General features: G+C 53.2%; 1 protein-coding gene across 1 annotated transcript in view; it reads right to left on the bottom strand.

Moving 5' to 3' along the window:
• DLGAP2 (DLG associated protein 2) overlaps positions 1-18,965 on the bottom strand; it is a 590,155-nt gene that overhangs the window by 71,836 nt on the left and 499,354 nt on the right. The window contains exons 5-6 of the mRNA XM_043454559.1: positions 10,260-11,320; positions 1,542-1,753 (exon numbers count right to left, since the gene is read on the bottom strand). Of these exons, the coding sequence (XP_043310494.1) occupies positions 1,542-1,753; positions 10,260-11,320 (1,273 nt within the window). The remainder of the gene's footprint in view (positions 1-1,541; positions 1,754-10,259; positions 11,321-18,965) is intronic.

Here is an 18,965-nt window from a genome sequence, read left to right as displayed (position 1 = left end):
GAAAATAAATGAAATGTTATTGAAACCTATAAAATCCCAAGATGTGCTAAGATCCTAACAGGCAATAACAACTTAATTGACGTACCTCCCAGTAACATATTTTCAAGAGAAATTTCGTATCTTAACACAAAGAGCAACTTCCTATGGGAGTTTCATGGACTTTGTGAATTCGTAGAGTCGTCCTACAAGGCATGGCACCATCTGGGCAGGGCACCACCCGCTCCATGTCACGTATCCACTGCGGCGTCAGATTTGGGCAAAAAGAATAATCTGCACACATATACGGAGAATGTAGCACATGCCCCAGGAAGAGAGCCGACCTGCCGTTTCACCCTCTCGTTGAACCTCCACACCAGAGAAGCCACAGTTCGTGGTGGCAAAAGCAGGTGCTTCTTTGCATGTGAATCCAGACTTAGCTGGAAGGACCAGAAACACACACAGGCTGACAGCTAAGAACTGCAGTAGCGTTTTCATCATTCAACTGAATAGCCAAGTTCCTCTGTTGATATTTTGGAAATTAGTTAAATTTATCAACAATGTATCTTAGCATGCACCCCTACGTTCATTGCAGCGCTATTCACAATAGCCTAGACCTGGAATCGTCCTGTCTGTCCATGCAGAGATGAATGGATAAAGGAGATGTGGTACATATATGCAATGGAACACTTCTCAGCCATGAAAGAGAATGGAATTATGCCACTTGAGCAACATGGATGGACCTAGAGATTATCATACTATGTGAAGTAAGGCAAAAGAGAAAGACAAACACCATATGATATCACTTACATGTGGAATCTAAAATAACCCAAATGAATTTATCTGTGAAACAGAAACAGACTTACAGACCCAGAACAGACTTGTGGTTGCCAGGAGGGAGTGGGGGTGGGGATGGGTTGGGAGTTTGGGATTAGCGGATGCAAACTATTGCAGACAGGCTGGATAAACAGAAGCACAGGAAACTGTATCCAATATCCTGGGATAAACCATAATGGAAAAGACTTTAAACAGAGAACGTATACGTGTGTATAACTAAATTACTTTGCTATATAGCAGATTGGCGCAGCATTGTAAATCAACTATTTTTCAATTTTAAAAACCCCACAATGTATCTTTGGACAAATATATAAAGCATATTCTGTGATATTTGTAAAACTAATCCAGTTCCTGTTCTTACCTTGCAAAAACTTTGTTGCCTACATATGCATCTGTAAAGTTACAGTAAACAGAAAACTCCCCACTGTGACTGTCTCACACACACACAAACGTGCTTCTGATAAATAGCTGGAATGATCTGAGAAGACACGGATGGGTCACTGGCTATGACAGGTGCTTAAATATTAACACCTGACATAGAAATCGCCCTAGTATATTTCCTTAAATACTACGCAGTAAGTGTAACCAAAGTTCTGAAAGGTTTTTTAGAGGACTTTAAATTGACGGCCATTGAGTCTAATATTTTCCATCCTGGGATTTTCTGGGTTGACCGCTGGCTCCTGTGAGGGAAGCCCTGGGCTGGGGCGGGGGAAGTGCGGGGGGCTTACGTTTGGAGGTCTCCCAGCGGCCTCTGTCCGATGGATGTGAGCAGGGGCTCCGGCCGGAGGGCCAGCTTGGGGGACGTCTTGGGGCTGGAGTCCGAGTCCCCGCTGTCCTCATCGCCCATGGCTTTGATGTAACTCCCGCTCCTCATCCTCCTGCAGGGGATCTCGTCGTCTCTGCCCCCCAGGGGGCGCCCTCCCCACTCGTCCTGGGGCACCTGGGGAGAGCACACAGGGCGTCAGGGCCCCAGCTGCCTCCTGGGGACGCGGCCCCCAAAGACTCGGCTGGTCTCGGGCACTCAGCACCGAACGCCACACGCTTCTTCATGGTCTGCCACTCAAATCCCAAAAGGACATTCACATATAATCATTGCTTTTCCTCCTGTTATAAAAGTGATAAGTGTTATGGAAAAAGTGAGAAAATGTTAGAAAAGTAGAATGAGGAAAAAACGTAGTCTCAGCACCTGGAAGAACCACTGCTAACACTTAGATTTACTTCCTTGTGGTAAGAAGGCAGTTGAACGTTGAGAAACCTGGACTAAGAGGTCTCCAGTGTGGAAAGGAGGAAAGGAGGAGGAGAAGAAGGAAACCAGAGGAGGCGGCCCTGAGGCCCGTGCGAGCCGACACGGGGGCTGAGCCCAGGGCTGGGCCATGGCCCCACGCCGGGGCCCTGCGCGCCGGTGCCCAGGCCACGCCCAGACCCGAGTCCCGGCCCTCAGACCGGAGCTGTCTGCGGCGCGCGTGCAGGCTGCGCTGCGGGAGGAAGGACCCGCCCCCCGGAAACCCGAGGTCCCCACAGAGCACACGCACCACGGGGTGTCTCCACCACGGGCGCTCAGGGCGGAGCGGTCCCTTCACGCTCCACCAGCCGTGATGCTGACAAAAACCAAAACCACCCCAGGCAGTGGCCGAGTGCAGAGGGCTGTGTGAGGGCACACGCGCGGCACCATCGCATGGAGCTCTGTAGCCCAAGGACCCAAGGACCCAGTGGGAATCTCCCACCATGCTCTTCGTGGAGACAGGGGACGACGCAGCTCCGTGTTGACAAAGTCTTCAGAGGTGGGGCTTGTCCTGTGGTTAATGTTTAGAGACATAAGTACACTCTGGCTGTGCTGTGCTTAGTCGTTCACTCCTGTCTGACTCCTTGCGACCTCAGGGACCCCATGGAGCCTGCCAGGCTCCTCTGTCCATGGGGATTCTCCAGGCAAGAATACTGGAGTGGGTTCATTCTAAAAGGAGTCTTGCCATCTTTCCACGTTTTTTAAAAAATTTTTTTTAATTGAACTTCATTTCATTCACAACGTTGTTAATATCTGCTGTATAACAAAGTGATTCAGTTATACATGTATACATTGCTTTTCATATTCTTTTCCATTGTGGTTTATCACAGGATATTGAATAGTTCTCTGTGCTATCCAGTAGGACCTGCTGTTCACCCACTAGTTTACATCTGCTAACCCCAAACCCCCAGTCCTTCCCACCCCTCCGGCCCCCTTGGCAACTGCAAGCCTGTTCTCTGTGTCTGTGAGTTTGTTCTGTAGATGTGCTCATTTGTCATCTCTCCAGTTTTGATGGGGCCACTGGACCGTTCGTCACCGTCCCAGCCAGGGACACACAGGGCTGGCCGCGAGGGCAGAGTTATCAGCTGAAAGCGCGTTTTCTCCGTCTTCCATCTTGCAGACTGCAGCCCAGGGCAGGACAGATGCCCCTTCTGGGGCCCCCGCCAACACGCAGGGAGCGGGCGCCCCTCAGTGAGGGTGAGCATGTAGGCACCGAGCCTCCCACGCCCCACGGTGACGCTCCACGGAGCCTCCCTGCAGCCTGTGTGTGGAACCAGCCCCCACCCCAGGCCAGGCTGGGTCCATGAAAGACACGGAGACATGCCAGCCTCATGTGGACGAGGAGGGGGCTTCACAGGACGGAGACTCTGGGTCCTCATAGGCCTGACCCTCAGGGCGGCGTGGCCCAGGGACTCACAGCCGCAGAGCAGGGCTTGGGGGCAGCATGTCCAAGCTCCCTACAGCCAGGTGCTGACTGCCCATCTCCAAGCGGCTTTCAAGGGGATGGTGACCCCGGGGAGCAGGTGGGCACGAGACCAGAGAGGGCAGTGCAGAGCTGCCAGAGACACTGCGGGAGGAAGAAACACCGGGAACACAGTCACTGGGGCAACAGACACAGGTTTACAGGAGTGGGGGCACTCGGGAGAAGAGATCAGGACGAGGGAAGTCTGGGCTTCTCTGTGCATCCAGGCTCTCACCTCTCTCCTCGCGGGGGTCAGTTTCAGCAATCCCGACAAACTGGAGGACGGACAAGGCTGTGGGACAGAGGCTGCCCCCTGCCTCATGCCCAGCAGTAACGCGGGCCCACGCTTTATGCCACTAGTCGGAAGACTCGATCTGTGTGTGCCTTTGACCTAGCAACATCCCCGGACAACAGGATTCGTGCCGGGGACTGTGAGCTGATCATTAGGGTCAAAGGAGGGAACTGATAATATCTGATGGGGTGGCTGAACATATCTACTAAATCATACCATGGATAATATGCAGAACTAGTGTTTAGCCAAGGAGAGATGTCCACGAGGGAGAGCAGTGTTTAAGGTGTGGACACCATGTTTCTATACCTTAAAGGCAGAAGTGTGTGTGTGTGCATGCATGTTCAGTTGCGTCCGATGTTTTGAGACCACATGGACTGTACCCACCAGGCTCCTCTGTCCATGGGATTTCCCAGGTAAGAATACTGGAGTGGGTTGCCATTTCCTCCTCCAGGGATCTTCCCGACCCAGGAATTGAACCATGTCTCCTTTGTCTCCTGCACTGGCAGGGGGATTCTTTACCGCTGAGCCACCAGGGAAGCCTTGAAAGACAGAGATGCTGTATCATGCATAGAAACACAGCCGGAAGGATGTGTGATTATCACTGGGAGACAGTAACGGTGGGCTTTTCAATGATTTTTTTTTATATTTATATTTTCTAAATTTTCTACATGGACCATATATATATTAATAACTATTGTAATAAAAAGTAAACTTATTTTTTTAATTTAAGAAAATTTAGTCCCAAATGAGAATACATTTCAGTAGAGGAGACAGGCATAAAATAACGTGAATTATGGTTTAATTAGGGCAAAGAAGGAGATGCAGAGGGCAAACAGGGAAGGACCAGAGGAAGCTGTCGACAGAGAGGAGGTGATCGGGGAAGGCTTCCTGGAGGTGAGGCTGGGGGCTCTAGCTCACTGGGACTTGAGCAGAAGGCACAAGAGAGGCTCACAGAGGCTCTGGCTCCCCCGCCAGCACCCCGGAGAGATGAGGGGCTCAGCTGTCCAGCAGGTGCTCCAAGGAAGCTGGCGGGAGGCGGATGGGGAGGAGCCATGTGCCAGGGAAGATGCATTCCCGCTGGCAGCTTATAGAATTTTTGTGAATCAAAAAACATGCTTCTGTAAAAAAAAATACAAAGTAAAGATTTTTTTTTCCAGCAGCTTGTGAATTAACTAACAAATGAGATCAGCTTGTATATTTTTGTTTCTGATTGAAGCTGCCAATTTCGCAGTCTTTGACAGACGAGATTTCAATACAGAAGGAGAGTAAACCAGAGTCAAGAGTGGTTGCAATACTGATTCCGAAGCATATGTCTGCAGACTGTCAGAAGAACGGGGAGTGACCCGGAAACGCCACCATGCCTCAGTAAAGAACACCTTCTCCAGCACACTACAGGGCCACAAACCTGCAGCGGCAGGTGTGAGGGCGGCCAGCATGGACCCCAAAACATCAAGTGCTTTCATGAACGAATAAACTTCTTTTCACGGTATCCACAGCCTCCGCAAATCCATGCACAATCTGTGCTGCATTTAGAGATAATTATTACTCTTATTTCCTACTTGCTTATAGCAGTTAGTGACATTTACAGTTTCTGAATAGGCATCTTCCTAAGGTTGAGGTGAGTGTAGATTTCAGTATCTCCTGCTTGTTGCTTGAAGGAGACTTCAGGCTGCAGATTAAAATGTCCTTTCTTCCCTTCAAGCAGCATGGCAAAGGGACAAGGGCTGGGGTTTTGTAATAATATTCTCTTCCAGATGCTGAAACCAAGGAAGAAAATGCCATCAAACACTAGGTGTCCATGTGGGGACATGTCTTCTCCATTCAGTCCAAAATTTTGTTGTTTTGTTTTAAATGCACGCCAGGCACACTTGCCCTGGGAATATAACAGAGCAAGATAGCTGGGCTTCCCAGTTCTAGGCTGTCACAGTGCAAGACCATGGGTCCGAGGGGGCGCCCTTGAGGGCAGCCCAGACATGTGTCTGGGGCAGCCTTGATGCCACACACTGGAGGGATGTGGCCAGCACCCTGGGGGCCAAGAAGCAGGACGCAACTCCACCCGCTGGAGGACCGGCTGCTGTCTTGTGCGACCCCACCCCCTGGAGGGCTGGCTCCCGTCCTGTGCGATCCTAGCATTTGCCTTCATGTCTACGACGACCCGAGCTCTTTTCTGTATGTAAACCAAAGTGCTCTTGGTTTCCTCTGCACGGTGTCACTGATGGAGGGAACTATGGTGCTCCACCTGGAGGGTCAGAGCAGCCTGCAGGTGGGTCTCTGAGACTCCCTCCTCCGGTCCAGATTAGCAGCAAGTCTCCACTCAGAAACGAGCTCCCGAACACTCCACTTCCCTCTGGACATGTCTGTCAGGGCCCAGGCGATTTTATATTAAGATTCATGTTCTTATTACAAGTGACCTTCCTTTTATTTCTCTGTTTTATTAGCGTTTGGAAGCTTTATACACAGACACAAGCCTGTGCAATTGAGCCTTGAACGACGTGGGAGCTGGGGTGCCGCCTATCCACGCAGCGCAAAGTCTGAGCATAACGTGCAGTCAGCCTTCCAGGTGCGGTTTAGGAAAACCATCCATCTTTACCAAACGGGCCTTTTCTGGTTTCTGCCTCAAGTACTTCAAAGGTCTCTGGCCTTGGGTGCTCCCACACGGTCAGACGTAAAGGCTGACTTCCGATCAAGAGATGAGGGCGTGGGTCAGCTCTGAGACCGACTCCTCCACACCCTGTCTGAAGTGACCCCACCTCTGTCCGGACTTTGTCCCCCTATTCCAGCACACGGGGGCAGGGCCGACGGGAGTGACGGGTGTCCAGCACGTGGACCGACCCGGGAGGCTGCGACCGCTCACTGCCTATCCATCAGGTGCTGGTTTGGTCTCGGGCCTGTGACAGGCAGGTGTTTGAGAAATGTTGCTGAAATAAATTCTTCATTGACAGATGCTGGGGTTTGAGCATTTGCCAGCCGTGAGCCTGGTAAATCTCTCTGCCTCATTGATCGCGTATACATCAGACGCTGTGGTTAGATTTGAGAGAGTGTAAGAAAGGCCCTTGGGAAACCGTCAGTCACTACAGAAACATGTAATATTGTGTGGGTGAACATTCTACTTCATTCTCGTTCACCAGTTAAGAATGGCAGGGCCTGTGTGTGACTGAACGTTCGCGGTGGGAAGTCAGAGGAGCTGACTCGTGGGCTGGCACGCCCGCCGCCCTCGGCACAGAACGCACTGTGTGAAGAACACTGGGAAAGGCGGCGGCGTAGGCTGCATTTCTGTGTGCACTCGAGCTGGGGGCCAGGGGGCCTCATCAGCTTCATGAGTGACCCGGAGGCAGGCTGCTCACGACCCACAGTGTTTGGAGCCCTGTCCTGTGAAGGACGGTGGGGCAGGCTGCGTGCCCGGGGCTGGGACGGGCAGACCTTGGCAGAGGCTGGGTGCTGGGGGCAAGGCTGAAATGCCCTTCCAGCCTGGGGAAGCCTCCATGCCCACGGTGACCCTCAGGCTCCATGTCCTCTGCTCATCTCCTCCGACAGCTCCCAGAGTGTCAGGGTGGGAGCTCTTCCCCCAGCAGACCCCAGACAAGACACTGCAGCACAGCCAACACAGACACGGGGGGAGACTGGAGGGACCCCGCGGGTCTGGACCACCAGTCGGGCAGAAACAACAGAGAGAGGAAGGAGGGACGGAAAGTGAAGGAGGCAGGGGGAGAGGCAGGGCCCAGGACGGGAGAAGGGGACCAGAGCTGGTGCTGGTCCTGGGCTGTGTGATGCTGCAGGGGGCTGCACTGGAGGGGCCCAGGCCCACGTTCCAGGTGTGACAGAGGCAGCTGCCCCCATCTGTCCTCCCACCAGGGCCAGGCAGCCACCATCCACCTTGTGTCCCTGGAACTCAGGGCAGGGCGCGACAAGGGGGCCATCCGATCCTGAGCTGACCAGCTGCACGCCACCCACCTCGTCAGTGTGACATTCATTAAAACTCTGACCTTAGATGCTGTGTCTGCCAATGGAGGAAACACCAAAACAAGCTCTTTCAAAGAATAAAATGAATCAGAATTTTCTTTCAATTCTGTTGTCTGCTTTGACCTACTTAAAAACATAAAAAGAACTTCCTCTAATGTTAACTATGTATTCTGTACAAACCAAAGGTGAAAATAAAATAAAACGCTTTTGTTCAGCTCCAAATTTCTCTAGCTTCTGGTGGAGAAAATAAAAAGAGCCTGTGAGCATTTATTTCTCCCCTCTGTTCTTTTAAATCTTATTCCTACAGCAGCAGCTACAGACAAACTCTTCCACTTCTGCCTCTGATCTGGCCGGGGAGGATCCCCAGGAAGTGCAGTGCAGTCAGCAGGAGTCTGCGGGAGGGCTGGGGCTCCCAGCTCCCCGAACACCAGCAGTCTGGGGAGGGGTGGGGCCTGGGGCGCTCCAGGTCTCACATCTGTGTTTATCACAGTCCTTTACAGACGTTCAGGCAAAAACTTCCTATTTATGCATTAGCAAGGACTTCCCTGGTGCCTCAGTGGTAAAGAACCTGCCTGCAACGAGGGAGACCTGGGTTCGATCCCTGGGTTGGGAAGATCCCCTGGAGGAGGGCATGGCAACCCATTCCAGTATCCTTGCCTGGAGAATTCCAGGGAGAGACGAACCTGGTGGGCTACAGTCCACGGGGTCACAGAGAGTCGGACACAACCGAGCATGCAAGGGGGCATTTAGCAAGTAACTACAAGTAAAATTTAAGTCTCTTAAATATTAATATTTTAATTACTGTTAATCAAATATTACTTTTAATATAAATAAGCAATATTGTTAAATATTGCTATTTAAATCCATCTGTCTCTTTGAATAAATCTGCCTATGAAAGCAATCTGATGAGCAGATTTTCCTTTTAAACCAGATCCACTGGGTCATGGACCGTGCTCCAGGTGGCGGTTGGAATTGCTAATGCAATTCGCAGCCATCTGATGCCTGAGAAGAATCGCGGTTGCTTATCTGCCTGGTTAACTGACTGCCTAACGACTCAGCCAGCAATCAGATGCTGGCGATCAGACGGTTACTCAGGATTCCAAGAGGGTCTCTCCAATCTCGGGCACAGCCCCCATCACCCACTGAAGGGCGGATTCGAATGCAAATTACATGTGGCCTGAAGGAAACTTCAGGTTTTAGGGCTTTGCTAACAGTGCTGTTGGCTGAGAGAAGTAACTGCAGAGGCCTTTTGAAAGAAGAGGGGCCTCTTAGCGCTGGGCTCCCTCTCACTTGGGCACGTGTGGTTAGGAGCCAAAAGGACAGGGAGGCCCAGCAGAGGGTCCCACACATCACGGCCTCCACGCCCACCATGTGCCTGTTGTTGCCTGCGGTATGTTTCACCCACACCCCAGAGAACGGATTCGGTTCCTACAACCAGGCTCCCTGACGTATCCAAGGTGTAAAGCTGCCAGCGTGGGGAAGGCTGGTGAGCTCATGCAAACTCACTCAAACTCACTCCTGGGCCCCACTGGCCACTTTCAGATGGGGAAATGTTGCTGTGGGCGCACACGTCGTGGCCGTCACTGGATCCTGCAGCCTCAGAGGCCCCCGGGGCTGGCCCGCCACACTCCAGGTCCTTCCGGGATGGCCCCACCAGTAGCCTGCAGAGTCGGGACGCCCCCCTCACCTGCAGAGCCCGGACGCCCCCTTCTCCTGCAGAGCCCGGACGCCCCCCTCAGCTGTAGAGCCGGGACGCCCCCTGACCTGCAGAGCCGGGACGCCCCCCTGACCTGCGGAGCTGGGACACCCCCCTGACCTGCAGAGTCTGGATGCCCCCCTCACCTGCAGAGCCTGGACGCCCCCCCTCACCTGCAGAGCCTAGACGCCCCCCTCAGCTGTAGAGCCGGGACGCCCCCTGACCTGCAGAGCCGGGACGCCCCCCTGACCTGCAGAGCCGGGACTGCCCCCCCTCACCTGCAGAGCCTGGACGCCCCCCTCACCTGCAGAGCCTGGATGCCCCCCTGACCTGCAGAGCCCGGATGCCCCCTCTCACCTGCAGAGCCCAGATACCCCCCTGACCTGCAGAACCAGGACCCAGCCCTCACCTGCAGAGCCCGGACGCCTCCCCGACCTGCAGAGCCTGGATGCCCCCCTCACCTGCAGAGCCCGGACGCCCCCCTGATCTGCAGAGCCGGGATGCCCCTCTCACCTGTAGAACCCGGATGCCCCCCCTCACCTGCAGAGCCCGGACGCCCCCCTCTCCTGCAGAACTGGGACCCAGACCTCACCTGCAGAGCCCGGACCCCCCCCTTACCTGCAGAGCTGGGATGCCCCCCTGACCTGCAGAGCCCGGACGCCCCCCTGACCTGCAGAGCTGGGACGCCCCCCCACCCCTGATCTGCAGAGCCCGGACGCCCCCCTCTCCTGCAGAACCGGGACCCAGCCCTCACCTGCAGGTAGTGGCAGGGCCGCAGCGGCGGCTTCAGCTCCGGGGGCCCGGGTGGCTTGTCCAGGTGAAGGGAGCTCTTGCGGTAGGCCTCCTTGGCCTGGCTCACGGTGAGCGTGGACCAGGAGCTGCGCTTCATGTACTTGGCGTCGGGCGTCAGGGCCAGGCCCTCGCAGGCCGAGCACTTGACGTCGTTGTTGCTCTTGGAGGTCCGCAGCGAGAGGTCCCCGAAGGGGCCGGGCAGCGCGTCGGGGTAGCAGCGGGCCGCGGGCTCGGCGTGGGGCCGGCCGAGCGCGCTGGAGGCGCGGCAGGTGCTGTCGCTGTCCAGGTTGTCGTCCGAGCCCCACCAGCTGCCCGGGCCCCCGCGCGGCCGGCCCTCCACCTTGCGCTCGCGGCTCTTGCTCCGCCGGCCGTGCTTGACGTGGTGGCCGTGCGCGTGCTCGTCCGCCCTGCCGTCGGCCCTGGTGCCGTTGACGTGGCCCTTGGACGAGCCCTCCAGCGAGTGGGACTTGGTGAAGAGCTTCTGCACGGAGTGCACCAGGTGCCGGATGCGGCCGGGGCTCTCGCTGCGCTGCTCGGCGGCCGCGGAGGCGCGCTGGTACTGCAGCGTGTGGAAGCCGTCCCGGTGCAGCGGCAGCTGCTTCTCGAACTGGTCCAGCAGGTTGGCCGGGATGCGGTTGATCTTGGCGCCCGCGTGGGCCACGGTGCAGTCGTCCCTGCTGTCGTAGTGGGAGCTGTAGTGCATGCGGGGGAAGGTGCTGCTGGACACGTGGTCGCCCAGCACCACCGGCAGCATCACGCAGTCGGAGTGGATGGAGGTCCGCGGGGAGCAGCGGTGGTGCTCCAGCGGGCAGCTGTCGGCGGGGCTGAGCAGGTAGGGCGGCCGCGCCTCGGGCCCATGGTGCAGGTGGCCCAGCTCGCAGTCCTCGGGCGGCGTCAGGCCACACGTGTGGCCGGAGCACAGCGGCGGGTTCCGACTCCCGGATAAGCCCTTCATAGTCCTTGGTGCGGGGGAGTACCTCTCTTCATTGAAGTGCGGAGTCGGGGACCATGAATACTGCTGGTCTGTCGAGAGAACACAGAAGCCGGGTCAGACGTGGAGCGACTTGGAGGGAAACCCTGTGTGGACACCCGCGTCCACACGTGAACTGTTTTTATCCTGGGGCCACTCCTGATTTGGACACTCAAGTGAACGGCTGTTTTTTCACACCACATGGACAGCTCCAAAGTCCAGGAGTATGAAGAAGAGTAACCAGTGTTCCCCAGCGTGGTTTTGCAACTACAAATACTGAATGTCTAAAATGGTCATCAGGCCTTAACAGTAAGATTTGGTGGTGTTAAGCAAGCAGTTTGGGGGAAAAGAGTTACACTGACTACATTTGAGTGTTGTAGTTCAGTCTAAGAAGCTTGAGGAGTAACACCTGCTACTTAAGCAGTGATTAGCTGGTGGGCTGATGAGCCATACAGAGGGCTGGCCGTCAGCCACGTAAAGCCACACGCTGGCCGTGCAGGCAAGGAGCAGAGGGGACCTTCTCAAGGCCACCATCCAAGTCAATGTGAGGATGAAGCTGTGATGCCCTGATTTCCTGTTTCGCACTGTTGATTTTGAGCTACACGATCCTAGTCAGAAAAAAAGATTTCATTTTGTGAGTGGTGCTACTGCACAAAGACCCTCGAACCACCAGAGCTGACCTCTGCAGGATGCTGGGTTTGCCAGGGGGAAGGCTGCTCAGTCCAGTGGTTGGAACGGGGCCTCTGGACATGACTAGTTAGGTTCTGCCCCCTCTGGTGCAGGACTCTAGGTGGGCTTCCGTGTCCTCAACCTTGGAGGTCCAGGAGGAGGGCACGCAATGGTTACTCCAGCTACCTTACCATGGTTGTGGTTGTTACCATTTTCAGCCCTCAGCATTTATGAAGTTCAGGTTTACTGGGCTCCAGGCTTTGCCCCTCATTCTACATCTACTTCCTGCTGTCCTAGCGTTTATGCTTCTATTGCTTCCAGCTGGCCGTCAAAGAGGTGCAGGAGATACAGACTCTAACACAGCACACTGTATGCATATGTAATGTTTACACATAATGCATATATCCACACATAATATGTGTACAGTACACAGTATGCATTTAATATAATATATACAGTAAATACAGACTTTATAGTGTATGTGTGCTGTGCAGTGCTTAGTTGCTCAGTCATGTCCAACTCCTTGCAACCCCAATGACTGTAACCTCCCAGGCTCCTCTGTCCATGGGGATTCTCCAGGCAAGAATACTACAGTGGGTTGCCATGCCCTCCTCCAGGCGACCTTCCCGACCCAGGGATCAAACCCAGGTCTCCCACATTGCAAACAGATTCTTTACAATCTGAGCCACCAGGGAAGCCCATTATAGTATATAGTATACACACACACACACACACACACACACACATAGCTTCCTCAATGGCTCAGCAGGTAAAGAAATTTGCCTGCAATGCAGGAGACACAGGTGACGTGGGTCTGATCCCTGGGTCAGGAAGATCCCCTGGAGGGCATGGCAACCTACTCCGTTATTCTTGCCTGAAAAATCCAATGGACAGAGGAGCCTGGAGAGCTACAGCCCAATGGGTCACAATAGTACATAGTATGCATATATGATATATAATGTAATACATACAGAAAATACAGACCCTAATATGTACAGGCATGCTGCAGCCCACAGCGTCATGGAGAGCTGGACACAACTAAGTAATTGAACAACAATAACAAATATGTACAGGAAACCAATTCTATTACAGTATATAACATACACAAGTAGTTCAGTTCAGTTCCACCCCATGAACTGCAGCATGCCAGGCCTCCCTGTCCATCACCAACTCCGGGAGTATACCCAAACCCATGTCCATTGAGTAGGTGATGCCATCCAACCAACTCAGCCTCTGTCGTCCCCTTCTCCTCCTGCCCTCAATCTTTCCCAGCATCAGGGTCTTTTCCAATGAGTCAGCTCTTCACATCAGGTGGCCAAAGTACTGGAGTTTCAGCTTTAGCATCAGTCCTTCCAATGAACACCCAGGGCCGATCTCCTTTAGGATGGACTGGTTGGATTTCCTTGCAGTCCAAGGGACTCTCAAGAGTCTTCTCCAACACCACAGTTCAAAAGCATCAATTCTTTGGCGCTCAGCTTTCTTTCTAGTCCAACTCTCACATCCATACACGACCACTGGAAAAACCATAGCCTTGACTAGACGTACCTTTGTTGACAAAGTAATGTCTCTGCTTTTTAATATGCTGTCTAGGTTGGTCATAACTTTCTTCCCAAGGAGTAAGCGTCTTTTAATTTCATGGCTGCAATCACCATCTGCAGTGATTTTGGAGCCCAGAAAAATAAAGTCAGCCACTGTTTCCACTGTTTCCCCATCTATTTGCCATGAAGTGATGGGACCAGATGCCATGATCTTAGTTTTCTGAATCTTGAGCTTAAGCCAACTTTTTCACTCTCCTCTTTCACTTTCATTAAGAGGCTCTTTACACAAGTAGTATGTATAGGTAATACATATATTCATTTATAACATGCATATATTATATGCAGAAATAAGGCTCTATTACAGTATACTATATATATAATATAAATATGCATACACAGGAAATAGTCTATGATTGTGTATAATATGCACACATAACATGTATATGTAATGCATATATATATATAGTATGCATATATATGGGGCTTCCCTGGTGGCTCAGTGGTAAAGAATTCGCCTGCAATGCAGGAGACGTGGGTTTGATCTCTGGGTTGGGAAGATCCTCTGGAGCAGGGTATGCAACCTACTACAGTATTCTTGCCTGGAGAATTCCATGGACAGAGGAACCTGGCCGGCTATAGACCATGGGATTGCAAAGAGTCAGACATGACTGAGCAACTAACATGCATATAATACACATAGGGAATAGATTCTATTGCCATGTAAAATGGACACATAACATGTATATATAATGCATATATTCATATATAATACACATATAGTATCTAGTAAGGATACAGTATACACAGGGAACAGATCCTGTTAGAGTGTATAATGTGCACACGTGACAAGCATCTGTAATGCATACACCCTGACACAATGTGCACATGCAGGGAACACAGACGGGGTGGCGGGCCCCGGGAGGCCACTGGCCGGCCCCAGCCTGTGCCAGGCCCAGCAGAGGCTCTGAGCCCCGAGGAGAGCGGGTAAGCCCAGCGCCCCGGACTGCTGGCTTGTCTCTCAGCCTCTGGGAGCATCCTGCGCCGTGTCACGCCAGCAGCCGCTCTCACGGGTCCTCTCCACGGCCTGCCCCCCGGGCTGCGACGCTTCTTGTCTGAGACCCGGCGTCAGCACCACCCGCCTGGGCTCAGACGAGCCTGGGACCCCTGTGTGCGTGTGTGGATGGGGTCAAGAAGGGCCCCCCGTCAGCGCCAAGGGCCTCACGCTCTCAGGAAGGAAGCTGACTGAGCCCGACCCCGCCTCAGGGTCCAGCACCCCTCCCAGGACCGGGGGCCCTGTCCCCCTCCACCAAGAGCATCCCGCTTTTTTCACTCACAGACCTACCCTGGAGCCACCTCGCGAGGCGAGGACCCGCGCTCACAGAGCCACCCACCCTGGCCCCAGAGGCGCCCCTCGGGCCACCACGGGAAACAGGGAAGAAAGCAGACAGAGACGAGGCGTCTCCCCAATGGCCAGTGACCCAATTCTCTCAATGACCCCGCAGGAGAAGCATCACCACCTGCCAGGCACCGGACCAACGATGCCTGTGGAAATGAGGCAGGACCCTGCGGAGCCCAGGCACATGCCCCGCCACATGCCCCGTTCTCAGCTTGGAGAAAAGCCTTTAGTCTCCAGGCTTCCCAGAGCCTCAAAGAGCAGAGCCAGCAGTTACTAGCTGGGGAAGTGAGGGAATTGCAGAAAAAAGGAAAACGTCCTGAAGAAACGAGACGAGAGATTCAACACCGGCGCAGCAATGAGAGAGGGTCCCGGTTGCTCCTCAGGGATGGACGTGCCATCTGACACATATCTTGGGGCTGTTCTGTAGGAAACAAGAACCCTGCCTGGGTGGAGGGTGGTGACTACATGCTCACACCCCAGACCAGCCGGAGGCCGAGGTCTGAGGCTCCTGCAGTGTCACCCCATGCGCTCACACCCAGGCTGGCCAGGAACAGGGGTCTGAGACGCCGTGGTCTCGGCCGGGGCCTCCCGTCAGTAACCGGTCTGCTCCTGAGTCCAGGAACAGGGATCTGAGATGCCGTGGTCTCGACTGGGGCCTCCCGTCAGTAACCGGTCTGCTCCTGAGTCCAGGAACAGGGATCTGAGACACCGTGGTCTCGACTGGGGCCTCCTGTCAGTAACTGGTCTGCTCCCGAGTCCAGGAACAGGGATCTGAGACACCGTGGTCTTGGCTGAGACACCGTGGTCTTGGCCGGGGCCTCCCGTTAGTAACCTGTCTCTCCTGAGTCCAGGAACAGGGATCTGAGATGCCGTGGTCTTGGCCGGGGCCTCCCGTCAGTAACCTGTCTCTCCTGAGTCCAGGAACAGGGATCTGAGACGCCGTGGTCTCGGCCGGGGCCTCCCGTCAGTAACCTGTCTGCTCCTGAGTCCAGGAACAGGGAACTGAGATGCCGTGGTCTCGGCCGGGGCCTCCCATCAGTAACCTGTCTCTCGTGACTCAGGCCTCTCCACGCACTTGGCCTCACTGAGCGTCTGGCACCACCACGCTGGCCAACACCAGTGTGGGCTCCAAGGCCCCGCCCCAGGCTCCACAGCTGCCACCTGTCAGGCTGGTCCAGACGAGGGGACGAGTGATAAGAAGAGGACTGAGCTTCCCCGATCCCAGGAACTTGGGGGGTGAGAGGTCTACTGGGGAGCGCCTGCCGGCAGGAGAAAAAACAAAACTTTCCCAGGGACGCCAGGGTGGGGGTGAGGCCGGGCGCAGGCTCCTGGGGGTAGCACGGGGTCTGCGATTCCGGGTCTAGGGGCCCTTCACCCCCCGGCACAGCCTCGCTCCGTCCAGCGTGAGCCGCTCAATGGGGGGGGTGGCCATCCCATTAGAGCTACGCAGCGCCTGCCCGTCTCAATGGCCACACTGTAACTGGAGAACTTGAAATATTAGGAAGGGATATTTCAGGTTCCATTACATTTTAACACAGTTAAAAGCAAGTTTTCAAAGGAAATTCAGGGTTCAGCTAGTAAACAGCATGACCGTATTCTGTAATCTAGACTGTATAGCAGCCTAAGTTGTCATCCTATTATTGCCTGCTTTATTTTTCCATTAACGTGTAATTTAATACAATTCTAATGTTGCTCCATGCTAAAGAGCCAACCCATTATTGCTCCACACACGTATCACGTTTCTGCTTAATGTTTAGCCTGCAAGCTACGCTATGGCTATGGTTCCATAAATGAACAGCATCAAAGAAAAAAGTTTAACTGAAATGAATTAAATTTGATTTTGCCACACGTTGATAACACTGTCATTTCCCCTGAGTTCAGGGACTGAATTTTCTGGCGTATGCGTGGAAACTTACACCTTACCTCTGAAAAATAAAGCAATGACAACACACAGGGTAACAACCCACCATAAATGATGTCCGAACGGAAACATGTAATGAGGATATAGTGTAGGTTTTTTTTTAATAAGTCTGCATCAGTTCAGTTCAGTTCAATCGCTCAGTCGTGTCGGACACTTTGCGACCCCATGAATCGCAGCACGCCAGGCTTCCCTGTCCATCACCAACTCCCGGAGTTTACCCAAACTCATGTCCATTGAGTTGGTGATGCCATCCAGCCTGCATAACATATAATAAATCCTGAGGGGCTGGTAATTTCTCTTTGTAAAAGTGAGGTAACAAAATGTGGAAGCATCTTGGCTTCCTCATTTCCAGCTATTCACTGAACACTTTTTTGTTATTAAGCAAAAAAATAGCAATTATCATCATTATGCATTAACTATCTTCCCAAATTCACCTGAGGATCTAAATGCAGATTTCATGGCTGGATTTCACAAGACAGTTGGCATACCTGGTGAAAAACACACTCTGAGTTGTGGAGTTAACCTTTTAAAATATGGCTAACCTGATGGAGTGCTCATTGTGCTGGGTCGTGTCACAGACTGTACCCTCCTGGAAGCCGCCCCCCAACCCGGAAGCCGTCTCCACCACAGGCGGGACCGAGGCTCTCAGGGCGGGTGGGCAGGACCCAAGGTGGCTCACACACGCAGACACACACGTGCACATGTACACGCTCACATCAGGGCTGCGCTGGACAGAACCCTGCATCCGGCTCTGGGCTGCTGATGACGGGGAGGGCAGAGGGGGTCCTCTGGGCCCTTGCTGGTTAAACCAGGCTCGCGGGGTCTGCATCTAGCACAGCCTGAGCCACCCAGGCTGGGCCTCCACTGCAGCCATGGGCCCAGGTATTCTGGGGGAGTCTGGAGCCCTGTGCCTGCCCCACCCTGGGTGCAGAGCCCTGAGCCTGGAGGTCCTTCCGCGGGGACCCTCTGCGGGGAGCTCGCTCACACCCGAGTTGCCTGCACTTCCCTCTGATTCCACCCCCTCAGGGGAGAGAGAGACTGTTCGCCATCACCGCTGCTCCCTCACTGAGAAGGAGAACCCTGTTGGAGGAGAAATCTCACTGAACCAAATGGAAAGAACAATCCAAGCAAGACAAAATGGAAGTGCAAAAACTTCCTCCAGTGAACCGTGGTGGTGTTTGCTAAATAAAGAAGGACATCTTTTCCCAGATGAGTGAAACTTGCCAACACTCCCTCAGAAATCTCAGTCGGATCTGGGGCGAGGCGATGCGCCCCTGGTTGGTCCTGGAATCGCCCGGCTCCCTGTGCTTCCCGGCCCTCCCCCACTCCCTCCTTCCCACGGCCCCCCAGAAGCACCAGCTCAGCCCGCCTGCCCGCGGGGCTCCTCGGGAGCTTCATGCGCCGGGACCTGGCAGCACAGAGCCGGGCAGCGGGCACGAGAGAGCCGGTGGACCTGTCCTGAATTTGCTGTGCGAGGTGTGAAAGATGGGGCCACCGTGTCAAAAAGGAGCCGGCTTGAAGCCCCTTTTAAAATGTTTCCTCAAAAATTAAACAGGGAAGTTCAAGATTTTTATGCTGACAGCTACAAAACATTGTTGAAAGAAATTAGTGATGCTCTAAATAAATGGAAGCGCTTCTCTGAATCCTCAAAAAAGAATGTATAGCTGAAATGCTTGTCTGTACAGCAGAAATGAACACATTTTAAGTCAACTGTACTTCAATAAAAAATAAAGATATCTCATATTCATAAATTGGAAGAATTAACACAGTTAACATGGGGACATTCCCCCAGTTGATGTACAAATCTAACTCAATCACCACCCAAACCCCAACAGGATTCTTTGTGAAAATTCAAAATCTGATCTTCAAATTCATATGGATAGAAAAAGAAAACTAAATCTAAAGCTAGCAGGAGGAGAGAAAGAATGAAGCTTAGAGGGGGGATAAATGAAATAAGAAAGGATACAGAGATATATGGCAGAAATCAACACAATACTGTAAAGCAATTATCCTCCAATTAAAAATAAATAAGTTAAAAAGAAACAATACAGAGAACCAATGATACTGAAAGTTGGATCTCCAAAAAAGTCAGTGAAATTGACAAGACTTTAGCTAGACAGAAAAGAAGAGAAGCACTCAAAATCAGAAACAAAAGTGGTGGATGACCTAACCTT

The sequence above is a fragment of the Cervus canadensis genome, chromosome 31 (genome assembly GCF_019320065.1).
Source record: "Cervus canadensis isolate Bull #8, Minnesota chromosome 31, ASM1932006v1, whole genome shotgun sequence".
NCBI lineage: Eukaryota > Metazoa > Chordata > Mammalia > Artiodactyla > Cervidae > Cervus > Cervus canadensis.
Note: the sequence above shows the minus strand (reverse complement) of the source record. Positions and strands in the feature narration are given on the sequence as shown.